The sequence below is a fragment of the Mya arenaria genome, chromosome 5 (genome assembly GCF_026914265.1).
Source record: "Mya arenaria isolate MELC-2E11 chromosome 5, ASM2691426v1".
Taxonomy (NCBI): Eukaryota; Metazoa; Mollusca; class Bivalvia; order Myida; family Myidae; genus Mya; species Mya arenaria.
The window spans coordinates 49,755,798-49,779,341 of NC_069126.1; the positions used below are offsets into that span (position 1 = coordinate 49,755,798).

Sequence of the window (23,544 nt, forward strand, 5' to 3'; positions counted from 1 at the left end):
GCTTTAGTACGCAGATCACTGGCATAATAATATGGTTTCATCGTATCATAATTACATGTTTTATTCTTGTATTAACGAGTGAATATGCTGAACTAATATAACACAATCATTCGTGTGTCTACATAAGAGTCACTCGACACTAGCTGTTAAACTGAGTTACAAATCAAGCACGTAGTTGCAATGATATCGTGTGCACTGTCTGAAATTAAAATAATTGCATTTCTTGGGCAAGGTCCTCGCTAAATTTGCTGATGACTGATTCATAATCGATTTTTGAGAAGCCATTTTTAGCCCCAAGCCGAATGTCTCTGCCATACTTAAGTATTTCTTGCGTTATATGTGGATGGGTAACTAAACAGATAGCCGCTTAATTAAAGAAAGCGTCCGTCCATGACCCTTGAGGGGATATCTTAATGATTGACGGACATGATTTTGGTTTCATTAAACGCTACGTAGCATAATTGGCACATTAAAAATGAAACAAAGATAAACATTTAATACACTTAAAACAATGGAGGAATAAATAAGTTCATTTTGTTAAAGTCTAGAATTTGAAGCAAAAGAGCTACTGCCAGTACGCGAAAAAATACACTCTCTGTACTAAAAATCAGAAATTGCATGATGACTCGTAAAAAAAGTATTTATTATCGCTGACTATAAGATAAAAGTGCCACTATAAAACTACATAATGTATTTGCCAGATTGTTAAAAATGAAATTAAAAAAACAAACAAAAAAAACCCAGAAAATAATACAGCTGCAAAATGCTGACCTTTCTCATACGATGGTCGGAGCAAAGAGGCCTGTATAACCATGTGCTTTGTAGAGGGCGCGCACTGCGGCCAATCAAATCAGTATAATAAGTTACGTCATGCAATTGCTCGCAATATGGTTATAGAGCATTATTAATTAAATGCATTACAAAGATACCAATAACGAAAGTTATCCTTAAAGGAATAACTTGAAGTATCATCAGCATATAAAAGAATGTATATTTTTATGAAATTTTGGGTAATTGTACACTGCTGTCTATAGTGTTACGTGTAAAATACTCATGCACTGATGTCAATTAACGAAGTTTTGATCGCGGTACATTTCCTGCATAATTCTATTGTGTACCAATGACAGTCAATAGTTGTCTTAAAACGGGCAGCCGACAAGACGTGTAAATGTACGCTGTCTAGTGTAGTGTTATCATGTAATGGTGGCACTACAAGTACGCTCAACCATCTGCGGTTAAAATATATATCAAAAAACAACTCTAACGATGTAGCCAGAGCAGCCACAGCTAAAGCTGTAAATATTTTTTCATCATCAAATTAATATAGTAAAACAAAAACCTGTCAACACTTAAAATGTCCAATCTTCATCAACCTGAATATACCAATCCCATACCAATATTGGTTTCATATCTGTTATTTTTTGTTTAAAATATATAGCATAATTTACACTTAAATCATGGACACTCGAAAAAATGTCCGTATTTCACAGGATGTTTTCTTATCACATAGTGGCATCACATAGTGGCTTAGTGCGCATGCGCAAATATACTTCCGCAATAGGACGTTTGTAATCGATTTTAAATGCGTATGTGAAGAAAACTTTTGCCATTCATATTTTGAAATTACTTAAAAGGTATGAAATAAAAGTGAAAATAATATGTTAGTCGATTGATCTGTAGGGCTGTTTCACTTCTCGTTGATTGGGTAAAGATACGTCTCAGGCGACTTTCGGTCTCGTGCGAAAGTGATACAATCCCTCATAATATTCCATATTGGTCATGTCGGTATATCAACAAACTTACTAATTTAATTTATTAGAATTCTGCGACCCCTTCAAACCATCCTGGAACTCGGACAGGATGTCTGTTCTGTCCTGAGAAGGAGTTGCAGTCGTATCTTCTGGAACTCTGACAGGATGTCTTTTCTGTCCTGAGAAGGAGTTGCAGTCGTATCTTCTGGAACTCGGACGTGATATATTTTCTGTCCTGAGAAGAAGTTGCAGTCGTATCTTCTGGAACTCGGGAAGGATGTCTTTTCTGCCCTGAGAAGGAGTTGCAGTCGTATCTTCTGGAACTCAGACGGGATGTCTTTTCTGTCCTGAGAAGGAGTTGCAGTCGAATTTTATGGAACTCGGACAGGATGTCTTTTCTGTCCTGAGAAGGAGTCACAGTGGTATATTCTCGAACTCGGACAGGATGTCTTTTCTGTCCTGAGAAGGAGTTGCAGTCGTATCTTCCGGAATTCAGACAGGGTGTCTTTTCTGTCCTGAGAAGGAGTTGTAGTCGTATCTTCTGGAACTCGGACATGATGTCTTTTCTGTCCTGAGAAGGAGTTGCAGTCGAATCTTCTGGAACTCGGACAGGATGTCTCGTATCTTCTGGAACTCGGACAGGATGTCTGTTCTGTCCTGAGAAGGAATCACAGTCGTATCTGCTGGAACTCGGACAGGATGTCTTTTCTGACCTGAGAAGGAGTTGCAGTCGTATCTTCTGGAATTCAGACAGGATGTCTTTTCTGTCCTGAGAAGGAGTTGCAGTCGTATCTTCTGGAACTCGGGCAGGATGTCTTTTCTGTCCTGAGAAGGAGTTGCAGTCGTATCTTCTGGAAATCAGACGGGATGTCTTTTCTGTCCTGAGAAGGAGTTGCCGTCGAATCTTCTGGAATTCGGACAGGATGTCTCGTATCTTCTGGAACTCGGACAGGATGACTGTTCTGTCCTGAGAAGGAATCACAGTCGTATCTTCTGGAATTCGGACAGGATGTCTGTTTTGTCCTGAGAAGGAGTCGCAGTCGTATCTTCTGGAACTCGGGCAGCATGTCTTTTCTGTCCTGAGAAGGAGTCACAGTCGTATCTTCTGAAATTCAGACAGGATGTCTTTTCTGTCCTGAGAAGGAGTTGCAGTCGTATCTTCTGGAACTCGGGCAAGATGTCTTTTCTGTCCTGAGAAGGACTTGCAGTCGTATCTTCTGGAATTCAGACAGGATGTCTTTTCTGTCCTGAGAAGGAGTTGCAGTCTTATCTTCTGGAATTCAGACATGATGTCTTTTCTGTCCTGAGAAGGAGTTGCAGTCGTATCTTCTGGAATTCAGACAGGATGTCTTTTCTGTCCTGAAAAGGAGTTGCAGTCGTATCTTCTGGAACTCAGACAGGATGTCTTTTCTGTCCTGAGAAGGAGTTGCAGTCGAATCTTCTTGAACTCGGACAGGATGTCTTTTCTGTCCTGAGAAGGAGTTGCAGTCGTATCTTCTGGAACTCAGACAAGAACTCGGGCAGGATGTTTTTTCTGTCCTGAGAAGGAGTTGCAGTCGTATCTTCTGGAACTCGGACAGGAACTCGGACAGGATGTCTTTTCTGTCCTGGGAAGGAGTTGCAGTCGTATCTTCTGAAACTCGGACAGGATGTCTTTTCTGTCCTGAGAAGGAGTTGCAGTCGTATCTTCTGGAATTCAGACAGGATTTTTTTCTGTCCTGAGAAGGAGTTGCAGTCGTATCTTCTGGAACTCGGACAGGAACTCGGACAGGATGTCTTTTCTGTCCTGGGAAGGAGTTGCAGTCGTATCTTCTGGAACTCAGACAGAAACTCGGGCAGGACGTTTTTTCTGTCCTGAGAAGGAGTTGCAGTCGTATCTTCTGGAACTCGGACAGGAACTCGGACAGAAACTCGGGCAGGATGTCTTTTCCGACCTGAGAAGGAGTTGCAGTCGTATCTTCTGGAATTCAGACAGGATTTTTTTCTGTCCTGGGAAGGAGTTGCAGTCGTATCTTCTGGAACTCGGACAGGATGTCTTTTTCTGTCCTTGGAGTCGCAGTCGTATCTTCTGGAACTCGGACAGGATGTCTATTCTGTCCTGAGAAGGAGTTGCAGTCGTATCTTGCGTCGCAATAAAAACGGAGTCGTGTAAACTCAATTTAAATTTATTAAAATAAATACAAATTTTAAAACAATCCACCTTATATACAAGTATCACCGTTAGTGTTTTATTGCATATTTTCCGTTTGAGAATGAGCATAACATTATAACAGTATATGTATATACAAATGTTAAACATATGACTATTCTAAGGCAGAAGGAATGTAAAAAGAATAAGAAATATTAAGGGCCTTCCATATTCAAAATGACACGTTTTATTCAGTTTAAATGTTAAATGTTAAGCAAGTATAATGCATACAGCGTAAGTGTACAGATGATTTGAACTAATTATATGAACTAGTTTATCAGATTTGTGCTAAAATAAAGCTTTTGCTTTTGCACTCTGGAATGCCCTTAATTTTAACGTATATTTCCAAGATTCTCACTGTTTTTCTTTCTTTCGATATTAACCATCTAAAAGTAATACTTACACTATTAGTAATAAACAGAACAAGAGCCGTCGTAAGACAGCGCGCTCGACTACGCCGCTTTGACTTAGAATACAATAACGATGTAATAATACCAAGTTTGGTCTCTTTATGTCAAACCTAACTAAAATTATTCGATACATAAGGTGACTTTGATGCTGCCCTCCCACCAGCCCGCCCAAACAATGACGCAAGTCATTCAAATAACTTGATTTCCCATTATGAAAATGTGGTTAAGAATATACAAATATGCCTGTCAAAGGAAATTAAAAAAGAATAAAAAAAATCAAGGGCCATAATTTGTATTTAGGCTTAAAACGAAGTTATGCTTCTTGTTGTAAGATGGTCGTAAATAATTTTGAATTTTATTAAGTGCATTTAATGAACGGTATAGAAGTTTTTTTTATTAAACTCCCAACTTGCCCTTAACTTTTACTTGCCTAAAACTTTAACCTAAGTGAATCAGGGGCCATAACTTGTATTAAGGATATGGAGTTATGTAACCTCATTGGGTGATGGTCCTGAACAATTGTGTGAAGTATTAAGTCATTTGAATGAAGGGTATAGAAGTTATTATCCCAACCTGCCCTAAAACTTGAACCTAAGTTCCATAGTCAATCAGGGGCCATAATTTGTATAACAGATAATATGGAGTTATCTAACCTCATTATGTGATGGCTCTGAACATCTATGCGAAGTATTAAGTCAATTGAATGAATGGTATTGGAGTTTTAAGTGAAAATCCCAACTTGCCCTAAAACTTTAACCTGCCCTAAAACTTTAACCTAAGTCAATCAGAGGCCATAACTTGTGTTTAGGATAATATGGAGTTATGTAACCTCATTGTGGGATGGTCCTGAACAACTGTGTGAAGTATTAAGTCAATTGAACAAAGGATATTGAAGTTATAAATAAAAATTCCAACTTGCCCTAAAACTTTAACCTAAGTTCCATAGTCAATCAGGGGCCATAATCTGTGTAAAGAATAATATGGAGTTATCTAACCTCATCATGTGATGGCCCGGAACAACTGTGTGTATTAAATCAATTGATTGTATGGTATTAGACTTATACGTGAAAATCCCAACTTGCCCTAAAACTTTAACCAGACGCCGACGCCGGGGCGAGTAGTATAGCCAACCTATTCTTCGAATAGTCGAGCTAAAAATGCGATACTATGGTGGCATATAACTGCCGTAATATAGCCTGTTAACGTTCGCGAATTGTTTCGTGTTTACCACTTAATTTTCGCGATAATTATCTAGCTATCTAGTTGCTATTCGCGAAACTTTTTCGGTAAGATGAATATCATAAATTAAAAATTGGCTTGAAAGTGCCCAGAACTGCCACCTGTTACCATTTTTAACTGTACAACACTAACATGTTAACCAGTAATGGTTTGCGAATTCCACTTAATAAGTGACATAATAGCTGGTTAACTAGATAAGATTCGTGTTACCACTTATCAAAAATGCACTTTTGGCTTCTAGCTGTAACTGGTTATCTAGTTATGGTTTGCGAATTCCACTTAATAAGTAACATCATAACTGGTTAACTAGATAAAATTCGTGTTACAAGTTATTTATAAATATATTTATACAACTGGTTATCTACTAATGATTTGCGAATTTCACTAAGTAAGTGGTAGCACGAATCTTGTCTAGTTAACCAGTCAGTATGTTACTTACAAAGTGGAATTCGCAAGCAATAAATATATACCCTGTAAGCGCCTGAATCTTGAATGCATTTATAGGTAACTGGTAACACCAGTCTTTAATTCTGTTTTTAGTCTTATGATATTTATCTTACAAAACGGGTATCGCGAGTACTAACTAGATAGCTAGATAGTTATCCCGAAAATTTAGTGGTTAACACACAACAATTCGCGAACGCAATCAGGTTATCTTATGGCAGTAACATGCCACCATACGATACAAATGACACATTAAAATATTTTTATCTATACACAACAGTAGATACTCAAGCTGTTTTAGGTATTCTAAATCCTTGTTTAAAATATGAGATTCGGACAATAGACATAAAGTCCTAAAATACATTTCAGAAATCAAAAGAACAAATCGGAGAATTGTGGATCAAATCCCTGTGAGTCAGTGTTGCCCAGTCCGTTCTCCGCCGCAGGGTCGTTGACACCGCCAGCGATGTGCGCCGGCAATGACGGGTTCCCCGACCCCCCGTCCGTGTCCTGGGTTGCGTTCAATTGCTTGGCAATGGGCGAAGTATTTAAGTGGTAGTGGTGCATATGGGCGTGTCGGCTCTGTGATTGGTGGAACGGACCCTGCATCTCCGGCATATTACCATTATATACATTGGTATGAGTTTGTCCTAGATTACTAGAAGCAGTGTTACTTTGAATGTTAGTCATGGCAGTACTGTTGATATTTGGTCCGTGATAAAAGCTGTAAGGTTGTGATAGGCATGGTTGAAAATGTTCTGGGAGCTGCACCTGATGATGAACTTGTTGTAATTGTTGTTGTTGCTGCTGCTGTTGCTGCTGCTGCTGCATGTGCTGTTCATGCAATCTATATTGCTGCATTTGAGATTGGTTATACCGATATGTCTGTGGCTGGTTTTGTGGCATTGTGTTAGATGGTTGTCGTTGAAAAACTCGCGGATTGTGCGACAGAGCCATTCTAACAGCTATATGATCTTGGCCAGGGTAGCTAGCACTCACCTGACCATGCCGATTCGGGATCCCTTGATGGAAATCACGATTATGGTCACCGACTCCTTGCGAGTATGTATCACAATGTCCTGGAACATGACTGTATGCCTTACAGCGTGATGTGTCATGCATGCGGTGATACAAATGTGGGTGACTGTGGTCATGTCCGTCACCACTTCCAAACTGGCTCCTTTCCTGCCGTAACCCCGTCTGCTCTTCCAACTTTCGTCGATGGAGCTGCTGCATCATCAGAAGCCGCATTCTGTCTTTCATATTTCCTGTCATCTGATAAGTAGTTGGGTCTTTCGTATGTCCCAAACTTGGTTCCTTGACTGGATACTGTACCGCACCTAATTGGTTTCCATTGTCCCCCAACCTCGACACGTCACTCATGTCCGGGCTTGATGCTGGCGAGGGGTACCGCATATTCTGAAACGGCGCGAAACCTCTACCAGAACGCATCATGTGCGCATAACGCGATGCAAGCAGCTGACGCCGCTCTAGCGGCATGGCATCCAAATCGTGTTGCGTGAGGGAGGCGATACCGCGGCCAGCCATCCCCTGTCTTGCTGCCACACCCGCGGGGTTATCCATCCGCGTCCGGACAAGAGGTGATAATCCGCCAGCAGGGTTTGGCGTGCTATCTCCATCAGAAAAACGCCGAGAATTGGCTTGAAAAATCGAGTACAGCGCAGTGCTGTGATTTTCCAATCCGTTCTGCGCAAACCCGTTAACCATATTGGTAGGATGTGACATTTTATCGTTGTTGTATGCATTGAATACTATCCCGTTATTTGCTCCAATAATTTCATTCAAAATTGCTTCAGTTTCATCACCGTCCATATTATTTAGTGAAGCGGAAGCTGTGACGAGATCAGTGAGACTGGGTGTTTTATGGTGCAATGTTACGCTAGCCCGGCGCTGCTCCGCTAAAGGCAAGGGCCCGTGCTCTTCAGATTTTACTTCATCTGGCCCCGACTCTGCATTAGCGCTTCCCGTTCGGATACCGTTTACATCGTTTGACACCGGAACTGGCTCGATAGTTTTTGTTTTTAAAAACATGGAAGCAGGCGAGTTATATTTGTTTGTACCAATTGTGTCAGAATTTAAAAATGACAAATCAACACTAGCAGAACGTTTTAGAGTTTTTGGCAAAGGTTTATTGCCAATGTCTGTATCATGCTCAAGCAATTCACGAAGGAGTTGCGAGTTCCGCAGTATTTCATCCTTTGACACTGTAACGTTAGGGTTTACCTCGTTTGATTTGGAGACAGATCTGGTACCGTCCGGGCTGCTTTTCATCGTGATGGCATTAAGTTCGTTCATTTCACTTTTCGTCGAACTAGAATCAGACTCTTTGAAATTTTTCAAAACATTTTCAAAATCTTCTATCTCTGTTTTTATAGTTAATGTTTTTTTGGTAAAGTTCACTGAATTGTCTGCATTGTGATATGAAACCCAGTCAGTCCTTTTAAAAGTCCAGTTGTTTCCATCTACTGTCTGGAATGACTGTTCTGATAGAATATCATTTTTAAACTTTTCAAACTCGGAATCACTCAAATACAGACTATCCGAGGGTAAATCGGTTTTGTTTTTAGGAAGCTCGCCTATGCCTTTTACATCTACTCTTTCTAATGAGTCAAGGATTAAATTAATGTCACTTTTTATTTCATTATCGCCTTTATGACCGCTCTCATCCTTTAACGAATCAGTTTCGGCAAAACTATTATTTTTAAAACTTAGAGGCGTGACAATGGCAACCGGTGGACATATATCGATAACATTAATTTTAGCAGGTCTTTGTTCTTCCAGATTGTCATTCACTCGACGTTCGTGAGCTGCCTTTTCACTTTCTGTACCCAGATATATGTTTTCATTAGTGTGTTCTATTTTTAATTTCTTATTGAGAGCTCCGTTCGCTCCGTCCAGTTCTCGAGAGGCGTTCCGCTTCCTGGAGCGACTGTCTGTCACACCAGCCTTAGTCACCAATACCTCTGCCCACGGCTGTTTACCCTGACCTAACATGGTTACGTGCACACTGTCGCACACTTCTGCCTCTTCTGACAGAACCCTATCTCGGGCAGCGTCTTCCTCCGCAGTACATTTTTCAAGGCCTGCCACAGCGCTCTCAGTCTCATCATTACCTAGATGGATTTCAGTTATGTCGTTTTCGTCCAATTCTTCGTAGATATTTTCGAAAGTTTTCATGGTAGGGACAGTTCGGCTGTTCTCATTTATAACCCTGTTATCGTACGTGAGTTCTCCGTTAGACACTTCTTGACGTTCCAGCAGCTCAAGTGACGCGTCCACGTCAATTTTCGGGCCGCCCTCGCCGTCCCCTTGGCCCTGCCCGTCCATCTCACACCTCGTCAAGATACACCGATTAATCCTGTAAAATGGTATACACCATAAGTGTTTCTTTTGAACTTATATTTTAGTTGTATGTACTGAAAAAATAAAAATAAAACAAAACATGTAAGTTTCGATCCAGATACAATGCACTTGGTATATTTATTGAGTTTACAAACTTAAAGTAGGCTTACTGAGAAATGGGAACAAACAAGTGTTCACATTGTGGATTATGCTGTTTATCACCAGCCGTGTAGTGAGCTCCATGTGTTTACATACCGCGAAGTTTAAAACCAGAATATTTTGGGGTGAAGACGTCACTTCCGTGGGGACCCATCACTGCACCACCTGAAGAATACAACCAACATATTGCGTGATTGTTATGATTATAAACGTTATTAACAACCGGCGAAGTTACCTTCATCGTTGGTGGCGGTGATAAAAAATTGATGTTAAGGCTATTCAACTCTATCTATTGCATGACCCTTGAACCACGTGAACGATTATAACGCTACCGAGTTTTGGTAATGACTTTTCTGGTAGTAAAACACGTTATTAAACTCAAATTTCGGCACGATGTCATAGCATTCAATTTATCTCGGCAAAAAGGTACGCCATGGAGGCTATTGGTGATTAATTCTCACTTCAACGGACTTCCCGCATACATAAATAAGCTTATAATTATGACGTACCAGTTTGATCAAAAGTAGATTTAAGCCGACAGTAGAACAGAAATGGAAGTGCTCTTCGAAATTTAAAGGTGCATCTTTTATTAATTCAAAGGTACACCTCCATCTTAACTTAACTACTTGTAGAAGGCGACTTTTGACCCAGTTGGACTTTTCTATGTCAATATTGGAAATAAAAATAATAAAAGACCAAAATGCGCCATTTCAGACATAAAATAGTAAGTTTTCCTTTGCTAAAGATTGAAACATGTTCATGAGCTGTTGTGTTGTTTGTTTGTTGTGTTTGTCTAGTTTGTGTTTTGGCCTTTCAAAGCCACTTTTGCATGGAGGCCATACCTTATTCAGGCTGAGGAATCACGTGACTTCAACGGGGTCTCACATGGGTCATCACGGGTCATAACCGATGTAAACGTAGAAGCAGAAAATATTATAGTATTTGTTAGGCTAAGAAATATTTCCATTTTTTTTTCTCTCAAAAACGTTATGTTGGAATTAATATCACTTTCTTGTTTACAAGTGCGAAATATTTTGGATTTGCTTGTATTTTAACGATGCAATCCTTGGCCAAAATTTCAATTTGACGGAATTTTGTAGAACGATGCAACGCTGTGTGCGCCGTGGGTCTTTGTTTTGTATGCATTTCTTAATGATTAGTAATATTTAAGAAGTCAAAGTTCAAAGTTATTTTTGTTCATTTTTTTCATTAGACGAATTGTTTGTGAAATGTCTTTTAGTTCCTTTAATGATATCCATATTTCAAGAATTGCTGTTGTTAACGTGAATTTTATATAGGTTGCTGATAACGTGAATTCTTCTCACCAACATAAAGCAATTTATATTTAATCTGTAGGCTTTACAAATTAATAATTCCATGTTTTTTTTTATTTAACTTAATAGTTTGAAATACTCCCTCAACTGTGACAATAATGCATTTAACATTTATCTATTATTCAAAATTCGTTCATGACATGTATTTATAACCATCCATTTGATCGATTTTAAAATGTTAAATGTATGTTCTAGGTAGTCCGCCATGGGGATACGTCCCCAATACCCATTGTCCCTCTGTAGGAGACGAAATCATGTTTTATGATATGAGTCAATATCCCTTGAGTGAAATTATTTAAAACTTCGCCCTCGTAACGTAAAAATTAAAACCCTTCAAAGTTATGGATGTAGTGGATGCAATAACAATTTATTTTATATATTATATGATTGCATTGTAGATTATTATAGTCACACGAATGTAATTTATATACTGAACTCCGTAAAAGATACATTTCTAAGTACTACTGGTCCAATCCTAGTATGTATAAACTGAAACAACTCTTCGAAAGAACTAATAATTCTAAACTGAGAAAGTTGTGCACATACACATTTACATTTTATGTTTTGGAAAATTTATTCATTGCTTTGTATGTATTGAAGGTTGATATTTTTGTTCGTGTATTTTGTTTTTCTCACGGGTCATATGATTTATTGACCCTGTATTCAAATAAACTATAAATATATATATAATCATATTCCATGTTTTGCATGGCCTTTATACTTTTACTTTTTATACTTTCACTTTTTACTGCATAACACATTGGAAGTTTGAACACTGTCATGAATAGTATTTATATAGTATTACGCGCGAACTTACGTAACGTGACGTCACGGCGTTATGACTTAACGTCGACGTCACTTCCGTTATTTTGTTTATATGATACTTGAGTAAAAGGATCAAACCTAACACGACGTATTATTTACTTACTCAGTCTCATAGGCGGATCCAGGGGGGGGGGGGGGCGGACCCGGCGCCCCCCCCCCTAAAATTTTCCAAGTATATGTATAAATTATTAATATCGTTCAATCATTGTAGATAGCTTTTAAGGTTATGATTTGCTCCACACAAAAAAATAGATCTCGATTTACCGTGGTTGTATCGAACATCTATTTGGCCACATTGGACTCTTATGAAACATAATTGGTCCGAGACGTTGTGGAACGCTCTTATCGATTAATTTATCTATGATGACGTATTCAGTAGAATGTGTTAGCGTTTGGCTATCCTCCGTTTTTACGGCTATACGCAGGAAGTAAAACGCCGTTCAATCGGACACATGCGTATTTTTGTAGTGAATATCGGACGGCTGAAATACATGCGGGGAATATCGGACACAACAGTTATTTTAATAAAATATGTTCTGGTTTTATTCGACATTGTGTTGAATGTATTAACCCTGAGAAGTCAGTGAAACAGACGTTTGCTCGTCTGTTTCACTTTTCGGATCGTTCGTCATAATGACTAAATACAATGTACAGAATAGCACCCAGCAGACTACGTTCTGTGCAAACATTTTTTTTTATTTGTCTTCACATTTCTATGACTTTGGAAGTATTTTAAAGTTTATTACTATAAGCGACTGTCTTATGCTAAACAAATCTGTTCGAAAGATTGATATGGCGGGAGTGTCAAACAGCTTTGAATCATATCAGACGCCGAGTAGCTTGTCATCTTATATGGATCCAAGCTGTTTCCATATTAATTATATCATCAGCCGGAAAGGAGTTAATATTTCACCTTCTCTGAATATATTCGCAGAAGTCAGTATAAAGCGACTTAAAACAATAAACTAGAAATTAATGGCAGTAAATTTAGAATAAGATCAGACGCTGCTTTGGATGTACGGCATATGATCTGAATCTGCACTGTTAACAACTCAAAATAACCACATGCCGTCTACATTGATAAGTTAAGACCCTGCTCAGATCAGACGACACGTAACGTAGAATACTTAATCGGACAAAAACATTGTCCTACTAAAACAATTTCCCACTATGGCGTCAATTTATATCTGCTCGAGATGCTAATACATGCGTATCTATGAAGTAAATGGGTAATTTCGATAAAGTTTTGTTTGTAACCCTAAGCATGCCGATAGCGACCGTAGTGATGTCGTCAACCAGATTGGATCCGGATCAGACGCCGAGTAACTCGGCGTCTAATCCGGATCCAAACCGTTTAGCAATCCAGTAACATTTTCACCAAATCCGATAATATGAAACAAGATTAACTTAAGAGATCAAATACACGAGAATTCAGCGGACTACTTGCTTAAAGCAGACACGTTCACTCGGGGTCACTGAACAAACGTTAAAGTTTGCCCAATAACTGTATGAATTACTTTTTCAATTTTACCAAGGTCTTTCAATTTATGCGGGGAAAAAAACTTGATCTATAGGGAGGTGACGATCAGCTTAACGGCGTTACTACGTTAAAAGTGTCTCTCGCAGTTCAAGCTTTGTAAAAACAGTGTAAACTATGGAACGCCGGGGCGCAATGCTTCTTGCGAAATGTGAAATACTTCATGCTTTTTGCATAATGCTTAATGTTTTTTGTAAAACGCTTAATGCTTTATGCGAAATGCTTTTTGCGAATTGCTTGATGCGAAATTCTTTTTGCGAAATGCGAAAAGCTTCGATTCAATATTTTTACCGTTGTTAGCATAAATTGAGCAGAATCATTTTGTATGAAATGAAAAAAGAAACACATTAATTTGAAAAATACTTTTATCTGCATGTAATAGAGGTGAAAAATAATACGTTTGTTGTGTCTATTCATTAGAATAACATATATAAACACACAAATACAATATAATATTCAGAAACGGTAAAGTAAAGAGGTGTCCTAGAGAAAATATGCCAGAAAGTCAGTTAGATTGCGAATAGCAAGATGTGCAACTCTGTATATTGCTGTAAACGCGTTGGTTAGAAAGAGTATCGTTTCTTCCACCGTATGATAATATTTCTGTAGCAGTATCAGTAGCCTATGTCTTACATCCCCTTCACTGCCGGGAGCAGTTCGGAACGTGCACAATATTTCGTCCGATTCAATTTGATTGTGTTATGCCATATGCGAAATGCTTTTTGGGAAATGATTTTTGTGCAAAATGCGAGATGCTAAATGCTTTTAAAATGCTTCATGCGAAATGCGAGATGCGAAGGAAATCCGTAATTCAGGAGGTGTTACTATATTTAGATTTCACATAGCACGAGCTTCCATAATTCCGTACACGGCCATTCGATTGGTCGAAAATGAAACTATTGTTCTATAATTATATAGCATTTGCATAACGCATTTCGCAAGAAGCATTGAGCCCTGGCGTTCCATAGTAAACACATGCAATAGTTTAAGAGCTTGAGGCCGTCGCGAAGGCCTCCGACCCCCTGAGTTACCATGAAAACACATGGGGCCCTTAGCGGCCAACAGAAGTCAATTTCAGAAGTTACGCCCCCCCCCCTAACTGAGAAACCTGGATCCGCCACTGAGTCTAACAAAGATGTTTTTGGTGCCGTGACATAGCCAACATGCAACTAACAAAGCTAACTTCAATGCGAGATGGACAAAGGAAAGTTGTCGAAAACCTACTTTTGAAGTTTGAAGAGGAATTATCTAATTTCAAGCGTATCAAGTTGCTGGAAATTCTAGCGGAGAAGGCGGAAACCTTCAAAGCCTTAAGTGAGAAAGTCATGCAGACATTGCTGACTTGGAGACGGAGCTTGTTGAGAGTGAGGAATACTCTATCGACTTTGAATTAAAACGCCTGACACTCCGTAGACAAACACAACATGAATCCGAGAACACAGACTTATCCAAGAGTGACGAAAACAAGAATCACAATGCAGAGGCGATACGGATAAACGAACCGTCAGCGCCATCGGAAGTGATGCCACAGCTTTATCACAAATTGCCTCACCTTTCGCTGCCGAATTTTAATGGTGACATAACCGAATGGCAAACTTTCTGGGAGTGACTGCTACGAGTCATCAGTGCATTCGAACCACACCCTTTCTGATGTTTAAAAATTCAGCTATCTGCGATCATTGTTACATGGAAGCGCTGCCTCAAGTATTGCTGGTTTGCCATTAACGAATGCAAACTACGCAAAGGCCGTTGATCTACTGAAAGAACGGTTTTGCCAGACGCATAAGATCATCAGCACGTATATGCAGTCCTTACTAGAACTGCCACGGCCGGAGAATACTCCACACAGCATACAGACTTTCCGTGATGAAATGGAGGCATATATCAGAGGCCTCGAGTCCTTAGGCCAGTCTCAAGAATCATACGGCGACTTGTTGGTTCCCATCATTAGAGACAACTTCCGAAAGAGCTGAGACGTAATATGGCCCGTGACCATGGCGACCGACCGTGGACGCTACCGGAAGTGAGACGAGACATTGGAACGGAAATCAACGTGCTACAGGAAGGAGAAATCCCAATGTTCCAGGAGCATCACATGCCAACAACATCCTTCCTTGCCGTAAAACAGGAAGCAGACGCACAAACGAAAGGTATCGAAACAAGTTACAAATTATCTTAGTCGAGTGACATGTGCTTTTTGCAAGGGAGATCACAAATCGTCTGAGTGTGAAAGCCTAGCCAATGTTGATGAGAGAATTGAATTCGTGAAACGTAAAAGATTGTGTTTCAATTGCTTATTAGACGACCATCAAGTATCCGTCTGCAAGTCAAATTTCAGATTTCGCAATTGTCAGTGAAGACATCACGCCGCTTTATGCAAACAACAGAAGACAATAGGCAAACTGATCACCGAAACAGCGCTTTTTCAGTCAAAGACAGACAGGCAACCGGACACTGCCATACTGCACTCAACGACACAACACCGTCCAAATGTTCTTCTCAAAACTGCCATTGCTAGCATGAGTTCCGAACAATATGCAACAGATGCCAACATTTTGTTTGACGAAGGGGCACAGAGGTCATTTATTACTGAAAAATTGGCAACCAAACTCAAACTAAGACTGGAATTGAGGCAATCCACTTAGTTTTCTTCGGTGACAGCACACAGAACGTGCGACAAATGGCGACGGCGACAGTGAATCTACTTACAGATGGACATGAGAAAATCGAAATCGATGTTTTGATAGCCCCAACTATTGCAGTGCCGTTATCAAACATTTAAAAGGAAGTGACGTCATTGAGTTATCTCTGGGGACTGAAGTTGGCACACCCAGTGACTGATACTGAAAGTTTTGACATTTCATTACTGACTGGTGCGGGAAATAGTGTTGAATCATGTCGTCATGTGCAACGGACCTACTGCCGTGAAGTCGAAAATTGTATATCTTCTTTCCGGTCCGTTACCAGGCAATACACAACAACTATCTGCTCAGTACATGTTTAATGTCATCACAACTCCGCCGACGACCCTGGACTTGGAGCGCTTTTGGAAGCTTGAGTCCATCGGAATCACACCGGAAGGAGACGATACTTCCGGTAACCTTATGACTTACATGGAATCTAACATATCATATGACGAGGGTCGCTACATCGCCAAGCTTCCATGGAAAGATGACCATCTGCCGTTGCCGGCCAATTATGACGTTAGCGTGAGACGAACAGAAAACTTGATCAAGCGGTTGCGAAAAGAATCATTTATGTCGCAGAAATACAGTGATATTATTCGTGAACAAAGAGATCGGGGATTTATTGAAGAAGTGGACACAAACGTTAAAACCGATCATCCCATTCACTATATTCCCCACCATGGAGTAAAAAAAGACTCAGTCACCACCCCAGTACGTATTGTATACGTTTGCAGTTATCGTCAATCTGTATGTATGATCCGCTTGGACTCCTCATCCCAGTCACCATTCGAGCTAAGATCACATAACAAGAATTGTGGGAGAAGAAATATGCCTGGGACTCACCACTTCCACACGAGCTAAAACAGAAATGGCAGGAAATAGCCCGAGACATGAACAGTGTTTCATCCTGTTTATTCAACAGATGCCTTTCAACTTTGAACCAGACGACACCGTCAACGCAGCAGACGAAACATTCTGGCATACCGGACGTGTGTTTCCGGTCATGTGACCAGTGCTGGAAAAACTCATCTAACATACCCCATGTAAGATGAGTCACGGGCAACAACGCGCCACTTCTTATTTCAATAAATTGTATGGTTTATGAACAATATATTATGCCATTCCAATAAAGCGCAATCAAATATGTATCTTTGCAAGACTTTTAATTAAAATTGAACATAAATAATCGTTAAAAAACGCTATTTTTAGTTATTCAAAATCACTGCGCTCTATGACGTCAGTAAACAACATCGCACGCGCGTTTTGGTGAAATGTACAAAAGTGCGTTTTCTACGTCAAATTTTCCACAAATTCATAATTAAAGGTATGCAAGAAAAAATATTTACGCGCGTGCCCTCGGGTCGGATTTTTCTATCCGTACCGGAAACACATGATAGATACTTATAATATTGCATGTGTTTTCAGACGCTAGTATGACGTCATATGGCGCAGCTGTATACATCTGCGGAGCCAACCAATCAGCGCTGGTAATAGCAAAGTCCCGCGCTGCACCATTGAAGAAACTTACCCTACCTCGGTTGGAGTTAATGGCCGCAGTGATCGGTGCGTGACTCGGTAGACACGTTCAACAACAACTCAACATTGCCAGGATGGAGCTGTGGTCAGACAGCCAAATAACATTACATTGGTTACAAACAATGAAGTCATTACCACGTTTTGTGAGAAATCGTGTGAAAGAAATCCACCAACTGATGGACAACCGGAAGTGGAGGTATTGTCCTACAAAAGAAAATCCAGCGGAATTATTGACACGTGTTATATCGGCTGTACAGATCAGTGACAACACACTGTGGTTTAAAGGACCACAATGGATCGAAGAAACAGACAAGTGGCCGACATGGGATTACCAGTCAACTACCGTGTGCATTACAGGAACAGACCACTGCGACGAGCCTGAGTTACAGTCATCGTCAGAATCTTCGACAAACACCATAGTTGGAATCCATGATATCATAGATGTGATCAGATACAGCACTCTCGGGAAACTGCTACGCGTCAGCGCCTACGTATTACGGTTTGCACAAAACTGCAGACTTGAAGTTTCATCCAGAAGACTAGAACACCTGACAGCGAGTCAGCTTAAACAGACAGAAGAATTATGGCTCAGAAGTTGTCAACAATCTACGTATGGCGAGGAAATCAAGAATCTGAGTTCAAATGGAAATCGCCTTCCATTGGTTAGGCAGTTGAGACTGTTCCTAGATGCCACCGGCTTCGTTCATAGTGGTTGGCGTATTCACAATGCGCCGCTATCAGAAAACACCAAGTTTCCATACCTACTTCCTCAGATACACCCATTCACACGTCTGGTTGTAATCGATGCCCACGAGAGGTTACTTCATTCTGGGTCAAGTTCAACCATTACTTACCTCAGACAGAAATACTGGATACCGTTTATCCGACGTTGCGTGCAGTCCGTGTTACGGGCCTGTGCTATATGCAGACGAGTTAACGGCAACTCCTACCATGCGCCTGGTCCACCACCATTACCGAAAATACGAGTAGAGGACGCGGAACCATTCACAGTTACAGGTGTAGACTTTTCTCGTGCGTTGTATGTACGCGATAAAGACGGACATGAACAGAACGCGTACATCTGTTTGGTTACATGTGCATCGACCCGAGCAGTACACTTGGAACTAGTGCCGGATCTTACAATAGAAACATTTCTGCAAGATTCTGCAGCCGGAAGTCCCTTCCACGTCTGATGATATCAGATAATGCTACTACATATATTGGAGAAGCGAATCACCTACGTGAACTCATGCAATCAAATGCAGTACAGGAAGAGCTCAACAACAAAGGAACAGAATGGCGCTTTATCGAAAAACGTGCTCCGTGGTACGGAGGATGGTGGGAGCGCCTGACTGGGTTGACCAAAACTGCCGTCAAAAAGGTACTCGGTCGATCGTATGTGGACTTCGAGACGTTATCCACTATCATCACAGAAGTGGAGGCCGTTATCAATGGCCGTTCACTAATTTACGTCACTTCCGGAGAGGTCGAAACGGAGCCGTTGAAGCCATCGCACTTGCTGTGTGGAAGACGACTTACAAAGTTTCCTTATTCCGAAGACATTGAACTTCCGGGACCCCGTGCGAGTAACTTTGAAAACATCACGAGGCGAGCGAGGACCCCAAAAAAGTAAATTGACAATTTCCGCGTACGATGGAAGACTGAATGTTTAACCGCTTTAAGGGAACACAACCGTGTTTCCGGCAAAAACCAGCAGACGATCAAGGTTGGCGACGTTGCCCAGTTCTACAACGCGACACCGAGGTCCTCATGGAAACTAGCAGATGTGGAGGAGACCATTCCCGGCAACGATGGGTTGGTTCGTGCAGCGCGGATTCGGACACAAAATGGACATCTCACTACCCGCCCTATCGTAAAGCTGTATCCGCTAGAAGTGCTGTGTGACACCGACAGTGAAAGAGACTAATATCATTCGCCGCCCCGGAGTGTCATGAATTGTATTTGTATAGTATTACGCGCGAACTTACGTAACGTGACGTCATGGCGTTATGACTTAACATCGACGTCATTTCCGTTATTTTGTTTATATGATAGTTGAGTAAAAGGATCGAACCTGACACGACGTGTTATTTACTTACTCAGCCTTACAAAGATATACACACATGACACAACGATCTGGGGTTTTTAAAATAGCTGTAACAAGAGATGTTTGTCAAACATTATGCCCCCCCCCCTGAGCGCCATGTTGTCAGGATTATATGGACAATTGAATGAAATATGCATGGACCGAAATGACAGCTGATTTGTTGCTGTTTTAAGATTATGACCATTAAAGTGTGAGGATAAAGTGTGTTATGACCGTCATGACCTTTGACTCTATGAACTCAAAATCCAGAGTCATCAGCTGGTCACCAGAAACCTAAATGTCAAGTTTGAGGGCCATGGGTGCAGGCATTGTCAAGTTATCACAAGACAAGTTTTTTTTTGTTCAAGGTCACTGTGACCTTGACCTTTGACTGGATGACCCCTTAAATCATAAGTCTTCAAGTCAGATGCAACTCCAAGTCAAGTTTGAAGGCCACGGGTTCAGGCATTGTTCAGTTATCACTCGGACAACCTTTTACCATTCAAGATCACTGTGACCTTAACCTTTAGCTCTATGAATCCTAAATCAATAAGGGTGATCTACTGTTCAGACTTAACATCCATGTCAAGTTTAATGTTCATAGGTTCAGGCATTGTTGAGATATCAGTGGGGGAAGATTTGTTAACTTTTTTGCGTTAAAGGTTACTGTGACATTGACCTTGGCCTGATGACCCCCAAAGTCGATAGGGGTCATCTACTGTTCAGGCCCAACCTTCATGTCAAGTTTGATGACCATAGGTCCAAGAATTGTTGAGTTTGCTTTCAAGGTCACTGTGACTTTGACCTTTGACCCTAAAATCAATAGGGGTCATCTACTGGTCAGGCCCAACCTCCATGTCAAGTTTCAGGGCCATGGGTGCAGGCATTGTTGACAACTTGGACAACCTATTATCATTCAAGGTCACTGTGACCTTGACCTTTGACCCAATGACCCCTAAAATTAATAGGGACAATCTTCTGGCCAGGCTCAACCTCCAAATCAAGTTTGAGGGCCATGGGTGCAGCCATTGTCAAGTTATCACTCGGATAACCTTTTACCATTCCAGGTCACTGTGACCTTGACCTTTGGCCCAATGACCCCTTAAATCAATAGGGACCATCTTCTGGCCAGGCCCAACCTCCAAGTCAAGTTTGAGGACCATGGGTGCAGGCATTGTCGAGTTATCACTCGGACAACCTTTTACCATTCCAGGTCACTGTGACCTTGACCTTTGGCCAGATGACCCCCAAAAACCATAGGGGTCATCTCCTGGTCAGGCCAATTCTCCAAGTCAAGTTTGAGGGCCATGGGTGCAGGCATTGTTGAGTTATCTATCAGACAACCTTTTACCATTCAAGGTCACTGTGACCTTGACCTTTGGCCCAATGACCCCCGAAAACAATAGGGGTCATCTACTGGTCAGGCCCAACTTCCAAGTCAAGTTTGATGGGTGCATGCATTGTCACGTTATCACTCGGACAACCTTTTACCATTCAAGGTCACTGTGACCTTGACCTTTGGCCTGATGACCCCTAAAAACAATAGGGGTCATCTACTGGTCAGGCCCAACCTCCGTGTCAAGTTTGAGGGCCATGGGTGCAGGCATTGTTGAGTTATCACTCGGACAAGCTTTAAAATTATTTTACCATTAAAGGTCATTGTGACCTTGACCTTTGACCCGATGACCCCCAAAATCAATAGGGGTCATCTACTGGTCAGGCCCAACCATTATGTGAAGTTTGATGACCATACGTCCAGGAATTGTTGAGTTATCACTCGGACAAGCTTTGGTCTACCGACGGACCGACCGACCGACCGACCGACCGACCGACATACCGACATGCCTGTGCAAAGCAATATACCCCTCTTCTTCGAAGGGGGGCATAATTAATTGAGATTTTAAGGGTCGGCAGCGATGCAAAAGTCGATAGGGGGACCAACATTTTAAATGTTTTAAAAAATCAACTTCTATTTAGTTGTGAGGTACAATATTTAACAAGCACGACTCATATATCCGATGCAACATGAAAAGCTGTAATTAGGAGTTGAGCATTTTTACGAAAGACTATTTTATCAGATTTCCAATCAAAAAGCATTTACGTTTTCCCGAAAATGTCTTAATACAAAAAGAATGTTTGTGAGTCACTTTTATCGGAACTGCCCAATCAACAATCTCTTGCGGCTTTGTGTTAATTGCAGCTATTTTATAAACGATGTATGCATTTTTGTAACCCGGAAATGAATTTCATACACGAAATTTCATTATTTTTCTGGTTAACTTTCTTACTTGACAAGATATAATCAAGATCTCTCAAGATATTGTTGAATTGGTAGTTTGGGGCATTTTGACATAAAAACGAAGTACTAACGTGAACAGACCTTTCCGTAATAATGTGAATGCGTTTTTATCCAAAATCTGTTACAATCTTTTTTTGTAAAATTTGTTTAAACCCCTAACTAATGTCGCCAAGAATAAATGGTTCACTCCAAAAACAGATCGTTCCTCAAAGCTGAATAAAAATTGTACTTTTTAAACGTTTTAATTTTTGACACTCCCCACCCACTTTTGCATCGCTGTCGGCTCTTAAGTATGTTTAAGTGTTTAAGCGTGCATAAGTATAAGCTCGTGTTTTGTTAGTGTTTGTTTTTTCAAACAGAAAATGCATTTTCTAGCACACCGGATAGGCATTTCCGGTGAATCCAGCCGTGCTGGAAAACTCCATCTGGCATCCCCCCATGCCAGATGAGTCACGCGCTGTGAAGTAATAATTTCAATTTCTTTTACAAAACACTTTAGGTAATCATAATTATGAGATTTAAATAGATAAGTTCCATTAACATTAACTTTACAAAAATATACTTTAAAAAACAAAACAAAATAACCCTTAAAAGACGTGATACTGAAGGAACTTCTTGACGTATGCAGTGAATACAAATTACTGCGCGTCATGACGTCAGTAAACATCATCGCACGCGCTTTTTGGTGATATGTACAAAATGAGTTTTTTTATGTATTTTGTTCACAAAAAATGTAATTTAATGTATGCTAGAACAAATATCTATCATGTGTGTCCGTTCCGGATAGAAAAATCCGACCCTCGGGCACGCTGCGTCGCCGATAACTCGGCAAGCCTCGTTACCTGGCAACGCAGGTGCCCTCGGGTCGGATTTTTCCATCCGGAACGGGAACACATGACAGATATTATTATTCCAGCATCGGTCACATGACCGGAAACACACGTCCGGTATGCAAGAATTGGATGTCTGCCACAATTCAATACAAAAATGCGCTTTTTATGTGTTTTCTCCATAAAAAATGTAATTTATGTATGCTAGAAAAAATATCTATCATGTGTGTCCGTTCCGGAAAGAAAAATCCGACCCTCGGGCACGCTGCGTGGCCGGTAACTCGGCAAGCCTCGTTACCTGGCAACGCAGTTGCCCTCGGGTCGGATTTTTCTATCCGGAACGGGAACACATGACAGATATTATTAGTAAGGCAGACTATATCATCACAACTCGAGGTTTGCGATTCCACATTTGGAATCAGGTTGGTGATATTTTCTTCTATATTTTATAGTCAAAGCTTATAAGTATCTATCATGTGTTTCCGGTATGGATAGAAAATCCGACCCGAGGGCACGTGCGTAAGCCGGTAACGAGGCTTGCCAAGTTACCGGCCACGCAGCGTGCCCGAGGGTCAGATTTTTCGATCCAGACCGGAAAAACATGATTGATATTTTTTCTTGCATATCTAAATTTATCAATTTGTGGAAAATATGACGCTGAAAACGAACTGTTGCACAAAAACACCAAAAAGCGCGTGCGACGTTGTATACTGACGTCATAGAGCGCAGTAACTAAAAATAGCGTTTTTTACGATTATTTATTTTCAAGTTTAATTAAAAGTCTTGCAAACATATATATTTGATTGCGCTTAATTGAAAAGGCATTATTTATTTTCATAAACCATACAATAAATGA

At 40.6% G+C, this 23,544-nt stretch overlaps 2 protein-coding genes across 2 annotated transcripts; one reads left to right on the forward strand and one right to left on the reverse strand.

Annotated features, from left to right (window-relative positions):
- Positions 1-6,404: 6,404 nt before the first annotated feature.
- Positions 6,405-9,380, reverse strand: LOC128235768 (putative uncharacterized protein DDB_G0291608). The gene has a single exon (XM_052950566.1). The coding sequence runs from the start codon at positions 9,378-9,380 to the stop codon at positions 6,405-6,407; it is 2,976 nt and encodes a 991-aa protein (XP_052806526.1).
- An 8,215-nt stretch (positions 9,381-17,595) lies between these two features.
- Positions 17,596-18,666, forward strand: LOC128235769 (uncharacterized). Its single transcript, XM_052950567.1, has one exon. It carries the CDS (start codon positions 17,596-17,598, stop codon positions 18,664-18,666), a length of 1,071 nt encoding a protein of 356 aa, XP_052806527.1.
- The last annotated feature ends 4,878 nt before the right edge of the window (positions 18,667-23,544 follow it).